Source organism: Hyaena hyaena, unplaced genomic scaffold (assembly GCF_003009895.1).
Source record: "Hyaena hyaena isolate Hyena2069 unplaced genomic scaffold, ASM300989v1 scaffold_1030, whole genome shotgun sequence".
NCBI classification, from domain to species: Eukaryota; Metazoa; Chordata; class Mammalia; order Carnivora; family Hyaenidae; genus Hyaena; species Hyaena hyaena.
This window is the reverse complement of record NW_024081660.1, coordinates 358,947-375,161: the sequence shown is the minus strand read 5'-3', so window position 1 is coordinate 375,161 and position 16,215 is coordinate 358,947. Positions and strand designations below refer to the sequence as shown.

General features: G+C 53.5%; 1 protein-coding gene across 1 annotated transcript; it reads left to right on the top strand.

Annotated features, from left to right (window-relative positions):
• The first annotated feature begins 290 nt into the window (after positions 1–290).
• On the top strand, positions 291–14,599 carry TFR2 (transferrin receptor 2). Its single transcript, XM_039221855.1, has 18 exons — positions 291–323; positions 569–818; positions 922–1,108; positions 5,922–6,062; positions 6,133–6,244; positions 6,361–6,483; positions 6,863–6,979; positions 7,111–7,250; positions 7,584–7,747; positions 8,759–8,878; positions 9,403–9,485; positions 9,566–9,629; positions 9,728–9,795; positions 9,883–9,959; positions 10,039–10,123; positions 10,211–10,438; positions 10,766–10,906; positions 13,849–14,599. Exons 1-18 carry the CDS (start codon positions 291–293, stop codon positions 14,131–14,133), a joined length of 2,418 nt encoding a protein of 805 aa, XP_039077786.1. The 3' UTR covers positions 14,134–14,599.
• Positions 14,600–16,215: the final 1,616 nt, after the last annotated feature.

Below are 16,215 nucleotides of genomic sequence, written 5' to 3'. Positions count from 1 at the left end.
TGCCCCAAGGTCAAAAAATTGATTGTTTTGCAGGAAGGGGGCAGAAGTGGGACTGTGGAGGGATTGGAAGGGGAGGGCACAGCCCCTTGTCCTCTGGCCTGGGCCGGGGGTTCATATCTGGAAGGCTGGACTGAGGCCAGGACTGTGCCCCCACCCTTTGTGGGGGGGGGGCAAGAACGGCCTGGGCTCAGGCTGCCTGCCAGGGCTGATAAGGGGCCCTCTTGGGGCTCCCATAAACGGTTTATCACTGTTGGGGGAACAGCCAGCAAGGCTCAGGAGGGGGCGCGAGCATGGAGCGGCTTTGGGGTCTACTTCACAGAACGGTAAGACCAAGGGGATTGGGGGACACTTTAGGCCTTCTCTACAGGTCCTTCAGCCCCCTCCCACACCCCAAGGCTGGCCCCTCCCCTCCGCACCTCCTCCATGTCTCCCCTCCAGCTTGCCTCTCAGGACCCTTTCCCCTGCCTTGCCCTCTTCTGGCACCCCATAGTCACTGACTGTTATTGCCAGCTCCTGCCCCATCCCCCATGCCTCTTCCCCAATCTCATGCCCACCATGCCCCACACAGCAAAGGTTGTCCCCACGACCCTCTCAGACCATCTACAAGCGCGTGGAGGGCACCCAGCAGTGGCACCTGGAGGAGGAAGAAGAAGACGGGGAGGAGGGGGCTGAGCCACCCATCCAATTCTGCCCCATGGAGCTGAGGGGCCCTGACCTGGGCTCCAGAGCTGGAAAGCAGAACCTTGGATTCTGGGCAGCAACAGGACGAAGGGCTGCCCCCTACCTGGTCCTGACAGCCCTGCTGATCTTCACTGGGGGTGAGTGTCATCCCCTCTGCATCAGTGAAGGGCCTGGGTTAGGGGTAGATTTCCGGAGTCAAGAGTGGGGCACAAAGGGCATCTCCATCTTCCCATCCCCCAGCTTTCCTTCTGGGCTATGTGGCCTTCCGAGGGTCTTGCCAGGCATGCGGGGATGATGTGTTGGTGGTCAGCGAGGACATAAACTATGAGCCGGGCCCAGACTCCCACCAGGGCACCTTGTACTGGAGCGACCTCCAGGCCATGTTCCTGAAGTTCCTGGGGGAGGGGCGCCTGGAGGACATAATCAGGTAAGGATCAGCCTTGCTGGAACTCAGCCTCCCTCCCTCTTTGCCCAGGACTCTGGTGTGAGGCCCCTTTTTCCACTTGCCTCCCTGGCCTCCCTGTTCAGTGGTCCTGGGAAGGATGTCAAGAGCTGGGGGTGGGGTGGGGTGAGGGGAGTTCCAGAGAAAGGGTTGCAGAGGGCTCTGGCTCTGAGGGTAGCACTCTTGGGAGATGCGGGAGCTAACTGTCTGAGTGAGAGCAAGAGGGCCCAGTATCCAAACAGGAGGTGAGACAGACCCAGAAAAGTCCGGAATGCCACATTGCAGGGCTTAGATTTTGACCTGTGGCTGCGGGGAGCTCTGGGGGGTCTCAGAAGGGACATTTTAAGGAATCTGCAAAAATGAGCAAGCAAATGCATTTGTGAGCATAGACCAAACCCTTTCTGTCTAATTTGTGAGAGATGCCATGGAGACACAGATCATGCAGGCCTAAAGCTCAGCCAGAACAAGCAGACCAGTGTTTCTCTTGTTTTGCTGAGGTTACTTTCCCTATTAGGAAGGAACTGCCCAGGTAGGTTCAGAGGTCAAGCAGCCAATGGCTCTCTCTTTGGTCAGGAATAGGGTTTCAGTGGATACGCCTGGCTTTTCCAAGTAGAAAGTCTTATAAGCTATAGCTAGTGAGAGATGTGTACCCTCTCTTTCTTTCTTTCTTTCTTTCTTTCTTTCTTTCTTTCTTTCTTTCTTTCTTTCTTTCTTTTAAAAAATATTTTTATTTATTTCTAGGAGAGAGAGAGACAGCGTAGCAGGGGAGGGTCAGAGAGAGAGGGAGTCACAGACTGAAACAGGCTCCAGGCTCTGAGCTGGCAGTCAGCACAGAGCCCGACGCGGGGCTCGAACCCACGAACTGTGAGATCATGACCTAAGAGAAAGTTGGACGCTTAACCGACTAAGCCACCCAGGCGCCCCGTGTAGCCTCTTTCTCAATGCTTATACCTTTTATGTCTTTTTCATTGCTTATTGCATGAGAGAGGATGTGAACTTAGGTAATGATGACAGGAGATATGTCTATTTCCAGACTTTCTTTTCTTTTCTTTTTTAATATTTTTATTTATTTCTAGGAGAGAGACAGACAGACAGCGTGAGCAGGGGAGGGTCAGAGAGAGAGGGAGACACAGACTCTGAAATAGGCTCTAGGCTCTGAGCTGGCAGTCAGCACAGAGCCCAACGCGGGGCTCGAACCCACGAACCGCGAGATCATGGCCTAAGTGAAAGTCGGACGCTTAACCGACTAAGCCACCCAGGCGCCCCTTTTTATTTTCTTTTTTAATGTTTTATTTATTTCTGAGAGAGAGATAGAGTGAGCAGGGGAGGGTCAGAGAGAGAGGGAGACACAGAATCTGAAAAAGCCTCCAAGCTCTGAGCTGGCTGTCAGCACAGAGCCCGATGTGGGGCTCGAACCCACAAACCAGGAGATCATGACTGGGGCCAAAGTCGGATGCTTAACTGACTGAGCCACCCAGGTGCCCCTAGTTCCTGACTTTCATAGGAATGTTTTTATACTACTTTGTTATTGAGTATAAACTTTGCTGTAGACTCCAGATAGCTTTTTATTTATTTTTAACTATTTATTTTGAGAGAAAAAGAGAGAGAGCAGGGGAGGGGCAGAGAGAGAGAGAGAGAAAGAGAGGGAAAGAATCCCAAGCAGGCTCTGGGCTGTCAGCACAGAGCTGGACTAGGGACTCAATCCCAAGAACAGTGAGATCACGACCTGAGCCGAAATCAAGAGTTGGGTGGGCATCTAAACCAACTGAGCCACCCAGGCACCCCAGGGTTTCTTATTTTCTTGAGCATCACTCGGTCCTCTGGGTACAGGCTGAACAGGTGGATAGTTTGCCAGGTCTCAGGGTGAGGTGTGGCACTGTGGATGCCATCAGAGGGCAGGGAGGCAAGAGGGTGGCAGTGAGGGGGAGTGAGCGATGAAGTAATGTGACTCCAGGGTGGATGGAGAAGGAAGGGAAAGCTGCAGAGAGGCTTGGAGGGCTTGGACAGTCTGGAGTGCTCAATGTGGGTGAAGAGCAAGTATAGTGAGGGTCAGGGAGCAAGCTGGAACCTGGAAAGCTCTAGTCAGAGAGTGGGATACTGGAACTTCTAACATTTATCTGACAAATAGTCTCCTATTTATCTTGACATCTCCAGCACTTCGCACAGTGCCTGGCATTCAGTTGGTGTTTAAATCCCCAGCGGATAAATATTCTGGAGATGGAATTCTGGGTAATGACAAGAGCAGTGTGGGTGTGGCCAGGGAAGTGAATGGCTGGACTGCCAGTGACACTGATCAGGTCATTCATTCATTTGCCCACCAAATATTTTTGAGCACCTACCATGTGGCAGGTGCTAGGCTAAGTAAGTAGGGGTGACAGAGCAGAGAACAAAAGTCTGGAGCTTACAGTCTATTGGGAGAAATCAATATGGAACTAATAATCACATTCCTGACTATGTATTTGTTACTAGAATCATTGTAATGACTATAACCAGGGGGATCTGACTTAGATTGGGGGTCAGGGAAGGCTTCCTTGAAGAAGTGATGGGCTAAAGCCTGAGGGGTGAGTTGTTCATCAGGCAAAGATAAGGTTGTAAAGCATTTCAGGTCAGAGAACAGCAGGTGCAAAGGGCCTGGGGTAGGTATGGTGGCCTCCTGGAGGAAGTGAACTATGGTCTATGTGGCTGTCTGAATGAATGCAGAGGGGGCCAGTATCCAGACAGGAGGCAGGACAAACCCAGAAAAGTCTTGAATGCCACATCACAGGACTTAGATTTTGACCTGTGGTGGTAGGGAGCTGCGGTGTCAAGATGGATATGGCTCAGGTCATAAAAGGCCTTAATGGCCACCCAAACTGCTTTAGATTTTATATTAAGAGGAAAGAGAGAGAAATAAAGAATTTGAAACAATAGAGTATTGTAATCAGATGTAGAGGGAATTTGTTTTGTTTTTAAGGTTGGTGCAAAGAATGGCGTTATGATACTCCTGGGGCAGCAGCTCAGTGTTCTCAGCAAAGGCTGTTCTTGTTTGATTTCCCTCCCTAACCCTGAGCACTCCTTCCTCATTCCCTCACCCAGAAGCAGCTCATCTGATGTGTTTGATGTGTGCCTTTAAATACACACATGGCTTTGTCATATATGGAATGTTTCACATGCATATATAGAATTTTCAAAACATTTATTTTTTTCAAAACATTTAATGTTTGCATACAATCCTCTATGTTCATTATTTTTTTAAAGCTAAGCCATGTGGAAAAATATAAAGAGGAAAGTAAAAAAAAAAAAAAAAATCACTCCAAGACCCACTACTCAGATACAGCTCTCTCTAATGTGTTTTTTTTTAACATATAGTTTATTGTCAAATTAGTTTCCACATAACACCCAGTGCTCATCCCCACAAGTGTCCTCCTCCATGCCCATCCCCCCTCCCCCCCACATCCATCAGTCCTCAGTTTTTGTCAGCATTCAAGAGTCTCTCATGGTTTGCCTCTCTCCCTTTCCCCCACCATTTCCCCCCTTCTTCTCCCCCTTGTTCCTCAGGTAAGTTCCTCCTAATCCTCCTATACGTGCAAATCTCTAATGTGTTTTTAATTTTGATAAACTTTTCTTTTAACTTAACACCGTATTTTCAAGGTCTCTATATTGCAGTGTGTACATCTAATTTATGGTTATGCACAGGAATCCACAGTGTGCATCATCTATTTTTACAAACAACACACTGATGGATACAATTTCAAAACTTGAGTTCCTGGATGGGACTGGGGGAGCAGTGGGGGAAGGAATGGTACTGACAAAGCCACCTCAACTGTGGAGTGCAGTGGTCCTCGTGAGAGCTGAGAGGGTGGAGGCTGAGACTAAGGTGACCCTGCATGTGGATTTTGAAGTAGTGCAGAAACTTTGTGGAGTTTCTTAGTGGAGAGGAAAATGATATGCCAGATGCCAAAGTCCTTGATGAAACCGGTCAAGTGACCCATTAGCTGAAAGAGGGACAGAGAGTGGGAGAGCTGGATGGTCTAGGCTTCAAAGGAAGAGACCTTTACCAGAGGAGTAATGGCCAGAAATCGCAACAGTGGAGCCAGGGAGCCTCTGCTCCAAGCACAGGTGGTATGAGAACCAGAGACCCATAGGAGACCTGGCCTCTCCAGGGACAGCTGGGTTTCCGCTAAGGCAAAAGGTAAAGGGTATTCAGTGATGATGCTGAGGAGGGAGGAGTCTGTCCACTTTGGAGAGGGCGCATGTGAAGCAGGTTGGCCTGAAGCTCAGGCCACAACAGTCTCACTAGTTAGGTGGTGACTATGGAAGAAGACAGGGTGAGGTCTCCAAGACAAGGGACCCCACTGTTACACCAGGAACCACAATGTAAGATGTCTCCGTGAGACTCAGGTGGAGGGTGGGGTAGATGGAGGGCCCCCTCTGCCCAGTTAAGCCCCCTGGAAGAAAAGCGTTTTTCATAGGTGAGGTAAAGCCCAGGATATGCGCATGTGTGGAGGGGCAGTAGATTGGTGAGTTTGGCCTGAGCCAGTAACAACCTAAGACATGGTGGACAAGATAGCAAGCCATCAGAAGCTAAGGAGGAAGGAGGCTTTACAGACACTCGGTGGCAGCCCGGGGGAAGGGGGGGGTGGTGTGATGGGATGGATGATAATGGCAGAGTCAGGGAGAGACTTAGGAGGCCTCACTGCCCAGGCCCCCAGGCGACCCCACGTCTCTGGCATCAGTCCCTCCTCCCTCCCTCCCCTCCAGGCCTCCAGAAGTCCCTTAACTCCTCTTCCACGCCCCAATCTCACCTCTTCCCGCTCAGGCAAACCAGCCTTCGGAAAAGGGTGGCTGGCTCGGCCAGCATGGCGGCCCTGGCCCAGGACATCCGCGTGGCGCTTTTGAGCCAAAAGCTGGACCACGTGTGGATGGATACGCACTACGTGGGGCTGCAGTTCCCAGACCCGTGAGTGCGCGGGGCGGGGGCGGGGGATGGGGGGGCGCGCTTGGGGACGCTTACCACCTCCGCTCCTCAGGGCTCATCCCAATACCCTGCACTGGGTGGAGGCGTCTGGGAAGCTCGGGGAGCCCCTGCCGCTGGAGGACCACGACGTCTACTGTCCCTACAGCGCCACGGGCAACGCCACGGTGAGCACCCCCTGTCCCGCCCCCAGGACCGGGGTAGCGAGCGTCGTCCTCTCCCGGGTGGCGGGTGGCGGAGGAGGGACAGGGAGAGCTCGCCTCACGGTCCTTCCCATCCCCAGGGAGAGCTGGTGTACGCCCACTATGGGCGGCCAGAGGACCTGCAGGACTTGCGGGCTCGGGGCGTGGAGCCGGCGGGGCGCCTCCTGCTGGTGCGCTTGGGGGAGATCAGCTTTGCACAGAAGGTGAGGGTCCCTGAATGTGTGATGGAGTGGAGCAAGAGGGTGCAGGGCTGCGGAACGCGAAGACAGGATAGCAGCTTATGGGAAGCTTCTAGGAGGCTGTCAGAAAGAGAAAAGAAAGAACCAAGCGGGTAAGAAAGTATTGGCGGGAAGCAAAATCAGGAGGTTGGGACGTAGAACAAGCAGGGAAGACTGTGGAACACAGTGAGGTTTGCTGTGCAAAGGTGGGAAGATGACGGTGGGGGATGGGGTGCTTACAGCCTCTCTCTGCTTCATAATAGCAGAGCAGAGGCAGTGCCACTTTAATTTTACTTGCTTCTCCTGCCCTTATAAATTGGTTGTCTCTTCGAGAAGGAGTCTTTTACCCACGTCCCATCCCCAGGTGGCCAGCGCCCAGGATTTTGGGGCCCGAGGAGTGCTCATATACCCTGATTCTGCTGACTTCTCCCAAGACCCACACAAGCTCGGCCTGTCCAGCCACAGGGCTGTGTATGGACATGTGAGTCTGGGGGCAGCCAGTGGTGGATTCCTGGGGTCCCAAGACTATACCACCTTGTCTGAGATAAGACTTGTAGGCTACTCTTGGGAACCCAGCTCACAGATTCAGCGTGGACACCCCTTTCCTCACAGGTGCACCTGGGAACTGGGGACCCCTACACGCCTGGCTTCCCTTCCTTTAATCAAACCCAGTTCCCTCCAGTCCAGTCCTCGGGCCTTCCTAACATCCCAGCCCAGCCCATCAGTGCCTACGTTGCCTCCCTCCTGCTGAGGTGAGGGGCATGTGGGGACCAGGAGGGGAGGAGAAAGGGAGAGGGAACTAGTTTGTAAAGTCTTTTGGGGTGAACTAGAAAAATCTTTTGGGTGGGCACAGCCTCACGCCCGTGCCTGCTATCCAGTAAGTGCAACTCCAGCTGGGTATCACACCCACTTTCTCTGGACACCTTTGAGCAGGACCTAACCTGCACAATTGTCCAAGGCAGCAGGCACATTGCAGAAGTCGAGCTGGAACCAGAGGGTGGGAGGGAAAGAGCGAAGAGGGAGCTCTGGGCTCTTCCATAGCCTTGGCCTCTCTGCCACTTCCAACTCTTTCTACCCCTCTCCAGGAAGCTCCAAGGCCCTGTGGCCTCCCAGGAATGGCAGGGGCGCCTCCCAGTTTCCCCTTATCGCCTGGGCCCTGGGCCAGGCTTGCACCTAGGGGTCAACAACCACAGGGTCTCCACCCCCATCAGCAACATCTTTGGCTGCATCGAGGGCCGCTCAGAGCCAGGTGTGCTAGCTTGCCCACAGCCTGCAGGAGGGGAGCCATCGCTCATGACCCCAGACTAGAGATGGGGCTGGGGCAGGAGGCCCTGGGGGAGTGGGCAAGAGCGATGCCCAGGGGAGGGGGCAGCAGGGGTTAGTAGGGAAGAAGCCTGCAAGTTGAGGCCGATCTGGTACCAAGGAGGGTGGCAATGAGTAGCTCCCACAGTCAAATCTGTCCAGAGACAGGATGGACAGTTCTGCACAGTAGTGAGTTCCCTAGCATGGAAGGTGAGCAAACATGCTTTGGGTGATGTTATCTCATGAAATGTAGTTCAGGTTAGACAAACGAATATTTCGAGCCTAACTAGATGCAGATAGTGGTGGGGAATCAATGTGGGTTCTTTTTAAAAATTTTAATGTTTAGTCTTGAGAGAGAGAGAGAGAGCGAGAGCGAGAGAGAGAGGGCATGAGCAGGGGAGGTGCAGAGAGGGGGATAGAGGAAGCAGGCTCCGCCCTGATAGCACAGAGCCTGACGTGAGCCTTGAGCCCATGAGCCGTGAGATCACAACCTGAGCTGAAGTCAGATGCTCAACCGACCGAGTCAGCCAGGCGCTCCCGAATCAAAGTGGGTTCTTGAGCTAAAGAATGTGATATCTACAGTCACTGAGGGAGAGACACAGGGAAGCCTGTGATGTGGCTCAGATGAGAAAGGCAGAGGTTGGGGGGGGGGCGGATCAGAGAGAGGGGCAAAGGAGGAAGACCTGTCAGGACTTGTCAAACAGCAGGACATGGCTGACCAGGGAGGTGATGGAATCCCGAATGACCCCAGGCACCCTGCTGAAGGAGCAGGCCATCCAGGCAGGGCCAAGGGGAAGAGGGCCCCTTTCTTTAGGGACAAGAGGGTTGGCAGGGCTGGGACTGCAAAGATGTAGGGGCTGGCAAATGGAGACTGATGAGGCCCCTTGAGCACGTACCCTCCCAGGTGCTTTCTGGGTACTGCCCCAAGGATGTGGACCCCAAACCTTCTCTCCCGCAGATCACTATGTTGTCATTGGGGCACAGAGGGATGCGTGGGGCCCAGGAGCAGCCAAGTCCGCTGTGGGGACGGCCATCCTGCTGGAGCTGGTGCGAACCTTTTCCTCCATGGTGAGCAATGGTAAGGTCAGGGCCTGGGCTGGGCAGCTGGGACTGTGGCCCGAGCCAGGACAGGGCAGAGAGGCAGTAAGAAGCACAGGCTAGAGGGTGGCCACTCAGACCTGGGCTCCAAACCTGGCTTCTCCATGTCCCAGCTGCATGGTCCTGGGAAAGTCACTTTACCACCATTTCCCCATCTAAACATGAAAGTAGAATTGAACCTTGAGCAACGCCAGGGTTAGGGGCACTGACCCCTCTGCTCAGTTGAATCTGCATGTAAATGGACCCAAGCATTTCAAACACATGTTCAAGAATCAACTGTAATAATAGTCCTTGGTCTGAGTGAAGCATTAAGCAGAAGACTCCACATGAAAGCAATCTCCATCACTGTTAAACTTGAGTCAAGGCAGATCAGGGGAGGTGGGCTAGGCTGGGTTGGATGGGAGGGAAGGAGGGACCCCAGGGAAGCAGGGCAGAGGAAGACAATGATGGTGTCTTTGCTTGGTCTTCAGCTGAGCCAATGCTCCCAACCCACTCTGCTTCCAGGCTTCCAGCCCCGCAGAAGCCTTCTCTTCATCAGCTGGGACGGAGGGGACTTTGGGAGTGTGGGCTCCACAGAGTGGCTGGAGGTAACGTGAGGTCCAGGGCAGGGAGTCAGGCAGTGGGAAGAGGTGGGGAGGGGGTTAAACTCCACATCCCTCACCCACAGGGCTACCTCAGTGTGCTGCACCTCAAAGCTGTAGTCTATGTGAGCCTGGACAATGCAGTGCTGGGTGAGTGGGGATACTGTGGCCAGCTGGGCCCCCTCTGGTGCACCCTGCCCTTGGGGCCAAGCCTTGAGCCTGGCATCCCTTCTCCTCCCTCTCTGCAGGAGATGACAAGTTCCAGGCCAAGACCAGCCCCCTTCTGATCAGCCTCATAGAGAACATCCTGAAGCAGGCAAGGCCCTGGCCAGGAGCAGGGCATGAAGGGAAGCTTGTGGCGGCCAGGGCCTGACCTGACTGGTGCCCCTTACCTTGCCCCCAGGTGGACTCTCCTAACCGCAGTGGGCAGACCCTCTATGAGCAGGTGATGTCCAACAATCACAGCTGGGATGCTGAGGTGTAAGTTGGGGCAAGGGTGAGGGAGGGCAACTTGTAGGGGAGCCAAACCCACAGAGCACTCCAACCTGCCCACTCCCAGGATCCGGCCACTGCCCATGGACAGCAGTGCCTATTCCTTCACGGCCTTTGCGGGGGTCCCTGCCGTTGAGTTCTCTTTCATGGAGGTGAGACTTCCTGTCCCTGTCCCAGAGCCACAGCCCCTCAGCCTGTCTGCACAAAGACCTGTGTTAGCCCTCACTCTGTTCCGGCAGGATGGCCAGGTGTACCCGTTCCTGCACACGAAGGACGACACATACGAAAACCTACACAGGGTTCTGCGGGGCCGCCTGCCTGCGGTGGCCCAGGCTGTGGCCCAGCTTGCTGGGCAGCTCCTCATCAGGCTCAGCCACGATCACCTGCTGCCTCTGGACTTTGGCCGCTACGGGGACGTGGTCCTCAAGCACATCGGCAGCCTCAACGAGTTCTCTAGGGACCTCAAGGTCCAAGACACCAACCCTGCTCCTGGCTTCTGGGGGCGGGGGCCGGTATATCCCCTCAAAGTGCTGCCCATTCCAGAGGTGTGGCCCCTCCTCCCCACAATCCTTAGGGTCTAGTGCCCTCTGGCAACCTGGCCCCTTTACTCCTGCCCTAGGCCCCTTAGGCCCCAGCTCACACCCTCCCAACCACACAGATCTTCCCTATCCCAGTATTCTGTTCCACTATACCCCCTAGTCCTGCCAGCCCCAGGGTCCCAGGGTCCCAGGGTCCCAGCTCCATCCCCCATCCTGGCCTCTGCCTCTGGCCCCAGCCTGCATCATCACCCTCAGGCCCGCGGACTAACCCTCCAGTGGGTGTACTCGGCGCGGGGGGACTACATCCGGGCGGCTGAGAAGCTGCGAAAGGAGATCTACAGCTCCGAGGAGAGCGATGAGCGGCTGATGCGCATGTACAACGTGCGCATCATGCGGGTGAGGCCCCGCCCCCTGCCACGCCCTCTCCCTTTTCCGGTGGCCTGTAGCCGCCCTCCGCAGGCATTTTCCCTCTTTCAGTCTTTGCCCGGTTCCTGTGGTCCCTGTCCTCTGGGCGCTTCCAGGCCCGGACTGACAGTGCTCACAGACCGGCGAGGCTGGAATAACCACTGAGACAGGCCCCACAAAGTGAAGAAACTGACAGGGAGGGCCAGCCACTTGGCTGACCGCTTGGCAGACGGTGTGGCAGAACTGCCCTGCCCTGAGCCCTCCATGATTGTCCACAGTACAGGAGGCACAAGCTTACGGCCCAGGAGGGGCAAAGGCTTAAGAAATTCAGAGCAAAGAGAGCTCTCTTCCTTCTGGTAATAAGAGAGATGAAACCCAGAGAAGCTGCCGGGGGGAGGTGTCACATAAAGTTTTACAGGATCTTGTTTTGACCAATCACTCCTGTTTCTTTTTGAATACTTTGCAACTCACGCTCCATCTCTTCTTCCAACCTCTCCACTTTCTTCCATTTCTTTACTCTAAAAACTCAATCCCACAACCCTTTGATTTCTGGAAATGGAATAAGTAGGGACCGTGGGTGTGGGAGAAAGTCGACAGGACAAAATTCTAAGCAGGACCATCCTCTGTGCGTGTGGTGTGGACAGGGAACCCATAGTGTATGCAGGACCATGGCTTTGGAACATGTCTTTGCTTATATTTCCCTCCTTATGACCTTGCCTGTTTTCCTTGGCACCACTCATTCCTTGTTTCTGTTCACAAACCCATCCCTCTTGCTCTTTCATCCTTGCTCTTTTCTCCTGATCCCTCTCATTCTTCTCTCTCTTCAGTTTCCTCTCTTCCTCCCCTACTTCCTGACCTCTCTATCTCCTCTTCCCTTTGTCCCTTCCACTGAGACACTGCATGGTTCATTCTCATTCACAGATCTTGCTTTAATTCCTGCTGTGCCAGACTCCAGGAACACAAAAAGATACTACTCCCTTCACCCACCCCACCCCCCAAGTTGCCACATGCCCCCCAGGGAATAAAAGGCATCTGTGTGTTAGGGGCATGGCTCAGACTCAGGGCTGGAGAGTAAACGACTCAGGACTTCAGAACCAGCAACACAGCTGGCTCTAGACCAGGGGTTGGTAAACTTTAGCCAGTGGGCCAAATTTGGCCTGCTGCCTGTTTTTTCAAGTAAAGTTTTATGGAAACACAGCCATGTGCATTGATTTTCAGATTGTCTGTGGCTGCTTTTGTGGTAGCTATGGTGGCAAAGCTGAGTGTTTGCAACAGAAACAGTATGGCCTGCAGAGCCAAAAATATTTGCTACTTGACTTTTTGCAGAAAAAGCTTGCTAACCCCTGCTTTAGACTGTGATGTTGGCCTTGAGGAACAAACAGAACTTGGGTTGGTGCAAAAAAAAAGACATTTCAGAGTGGAGAGACCCAGAGTAAGGGAATGACAGTGAGATAAGCCTGACTGTCCTTGGGAGCAGGACATGGACCAGCAGAGCTGGAACAGAAGCCTGTGGAGAAGTAGAAGGGAGAGGTGCACCAAATTGTGGGAGAGAGATCATCTATCAAGGGAAACTTGAATGCCAGGATAAGAAGTTTGGATTTTTAGGGTCTGGGCATCAAGCGAATTAGAAAGGTGTTATGGTGGGGGCAGAGCAGAGTTTTAGGGAGGATTTGGCCAGACTGTACATGGTGAAGAGGGAATGAACAGAGTGACTAAGCTCTGGATGAGGAGTGGTAGTAGATACCACTTGTGGGTGAGGGAACTGTAATAATGGGAGACATTCGGAAGGAAAATGGACAGATGGGGTATTGAGGAAGGGGAGAGGGAAAATGATAGCAGCTGCCGTTTTTTGAGGGCTGCCATGTGTGTGGGTTTTCCTGCATTTTCTCTCACAGGACTCCCCCATATCTTGTGTGGTTGCTAGTACTGTACAAAGATAACTTATCCAAGATAACAGTAAGTGGTGGAGCCAAAATCAGAAACCAGGCAGTCTGAGCTCACCCCACTCACATGAACACACCTTCGGGGCTGAGAGGCACTGGGGAGACCCTGGTGCTCACGAGGGACTGTGGGTGCAAGGGTCAGGTTTTAGAAAAAGTTGGTGCTCACATGTGTATGAGGCTGTGCCCAGGTGCCCCCTACCTGGTGGGGAGGGCCAGAAAAGTGGAAGCCAGGATTTCAGTGGATGATTTTTGTCAAGTAGACTTGGCAATTATCCCCATGAGGTCCTGACTGCAGCCAGGGGCACTGAGGAGCCCTTCCAGAGAAAGATGGAGGACCTGAAAAGATGTGAGCTTGTGAGACCACCCCTAGAGATTCCGATGTTGTTGGGGTGGCACCCGCGCGATGGTGATTCTAATAAACAGCCAGGCTTGAAAACCACCGGATTGTAGGTAAGGAGAGGAGCAGAGGGTGGGGGTCCAGCCTTGGGCCTGCCCACAGGTGGGAGCACAAGAAACCCAGAGAGGCTGGAAGAAAGGTAGGAGAACTGGAGTGAGGCCATCTCAAGAAGGATGATCAGCATGCAAGTTATAGAGGACAGAGTCAGGCACTTCATTAGCGCTGGCCAGTCCCCTTGACCTTTGACTCTAATATGTAGACGCTAGAGGCCGTGAGGGGGAATGACTAGGGTGTAGGAGAGTGAGGAACACCAGGACGATAGACTGTTCTTTAAGGCTTCAGCCGGGTAAGTGAATGGGAGGCGTAGATGCTGGCTTGGAGGTCGGAGGGATAGAAAGGGATATAATCCGAAACACAGTAGGAGGACGCATCCTACCCGGTTGCAGGTGACGTCAAAGAATGGCTACTCCCGATTGGATAGTCAAAGGGAGGTGGGACTTAAAGAAGCTGCTCAGCAATGTTCGCCTAGGTGTGTTTGGCCCCCGCGCTCCAGGGTGAACCCCCAAGCTGACCTGATCCCCTTCTCGGTGCAGGTGGAGTTCTACTTCCTGTCCCAGTACGTGTCGCCGGCCGACTCCCCATTCCGCCACATTTTCCTGGGCCACGGAGACCACACGCTGGGCGCGCTGCTCGACCACGTGCGACTGCTGCGCTCGGGCGGCTCCGGAGACCCTAGAGCTGCCTCCTTCCAGGTGCCTCCCGGTCTGAGCTTCCAGGAGAGCCGCTTCCGACGCCAGCTGGCCCTGCTCACCTGGACGCTGCAGGGGGCAGCCAACGCACTTAGTGGGGACGTTTGGAACATCGATAACAACTTCTGAGGTCCGCGGTGGGCTGGACGAGCATATGCCCCTGCCAAGAGCTCCTGCCCTCCCGCTTGAGTGATTTCTAGGTGATGGAGGTGCCTAGTACCACCTCTACCTGCTGACCGATTTCTCATTAGCCTTTCCCGTCCTTGCAAGGGGCCCAGCCAAAATGCCTGCGCACACACCCACACCCCTAGCCCTGAAGTGTAGGAGTAGTTGAGGAGTGCCTTCCACAATGGACCGGCCGTACTGTCAGCTAATCAGAGAGCAGCATCTGCCCTTTCATCATAGCCCTTTACCTTTCGGGAAAGAGGTCCCCTACACTTAGAGACCACTCTGGAAGGTTTCCTAGGTCCTGGGACAGGACCAGTCTAGTGGGAGAATGACTGGAACCATAGCCTGTGGCCAACTGGTGGTCTCTGGTGGGAGAGGCTGGGGTTTGGATCTTAATAAACCACCTGGTGGCATCTGTTGTTTATAAGCACCTTTATGCTTCTTCCTCACCCTCACTCTACCCAATCCTCCCTCCCTTGAGACAGGGACGGGTTGGGCAGAGGGGCCAAAGAGGATGCAAGTAGGAATGGTGTCTTCATGGGGAAAACTGAGCTGTTCTGTTACCTGAGGAAGGAAGCTGTCTAAGGAAATAAAGACGGCCCTTCTCCAAAGACCATCGAGGGGTGAAGAGCTGGCTTCTACTGAGACCAGAGATGGATACATTATTTGTAGGGCCTCTTGTTCAAAAGGTATGAACGACCCTTTTTCCTTCCCACAGTCTTTCAACCTGTATGGTGGAATTTAACTTGCTACTTAATGTCCAGATCTTCAGACGGAAATACCCTGGGGCAGATCCTCATAGGCACTCAGGGCTCTGTTCCACAACTTGGTAGGGATGGCGCACATGCCAGACCCTGACTGTGACCTGGAGACTCCCTGTGCCTGGTCAGGCCCTGCTGGGAAAGGAGGGTAACAGCTGTCTCTGGGTGGAGAAAGGGAGCTAGCAGGTAAGAATCTGACCAGGGGCAGCAAGATCCCCAGCACATCCTCCATTGTCCCATCAGACTGTGCTTCCAAAATATAAATTCAGACAAGATCGGGCGCGTTCAGGGTGGTATGGTCATAGACCCTAAAACATAAACTAAAAGGCAGAATCAATTAAGAATTTCAAGTAGGTGACCACAGAGCATTAACTCCCAAACACGGGGCCTCCTGAGCATGGGGCCCTGGGAGAGGAGACTGCAGGGGTCACACACACCTGTTAGATTTGCCCACCCTGGTGCAGCCCCTCTGAAAAACAGTGTGGAGGTTCCTCAAAATATTAACAATAGAACTCCCCTATGACCCAGCAATAGCACTGCTAGGAATTTACCCAAGGGATACAGGAGTGCTGATGCATAGGGGCACATGTACCCCAATGTTCATAGCAGCACTCTCAACAATAGCCAAATCATGGAAAGAGCCTAAGTGTCCATCAACTGACGAATGGATCAGGAAGATGTGGCTTATTTATACAATGGAATACTCCATGGCAATGAGAAAGAATGAAATCTGGCCATGCGTAGCAACATGGATGGAACCTGAGGGTGTTGTGCTGAGTGAAATAAGTCAGGCAGAACACAGATACCATATGTTTGCAAATATAGGTGGATTAGGAGGAACTTAATGGAGGACCATGGGGGAGGAGAAGGGGAAAAATAGTTGGGGAGGGAGGGAGGCAAACCATGAGAGACTCTTGAATATTGAGAACAAACTGAGGGCTGATGGGGGTGAGGGAGAGGGGAAGGGGGGCGATGGACATGGAGGAGGGCACTTGTTGGGATGAGCACTGGGTGTTATATGGAAACCAACTTGACAATAAACTATTTAAGAAAAAAAAAAAAGATTCACCCACCCTGGGACTTCTCTCCCCATGGGTCCCCTTTGACCAAAGGGGTCTTTGTCCAGCAAGGTAGAAGCTGCAGGAGGGCAGGGGAGTGTAAGTGCTGTCCGCACCACTTTACCTTTAATCACATCTCAGGAGGCGGCAGCCCTGGCCCTCACTCCCAGGGCAGCTGCATAAATCCTAGGGCCTGTGTCTGGGCTACTGGGTCCTCTTGATGC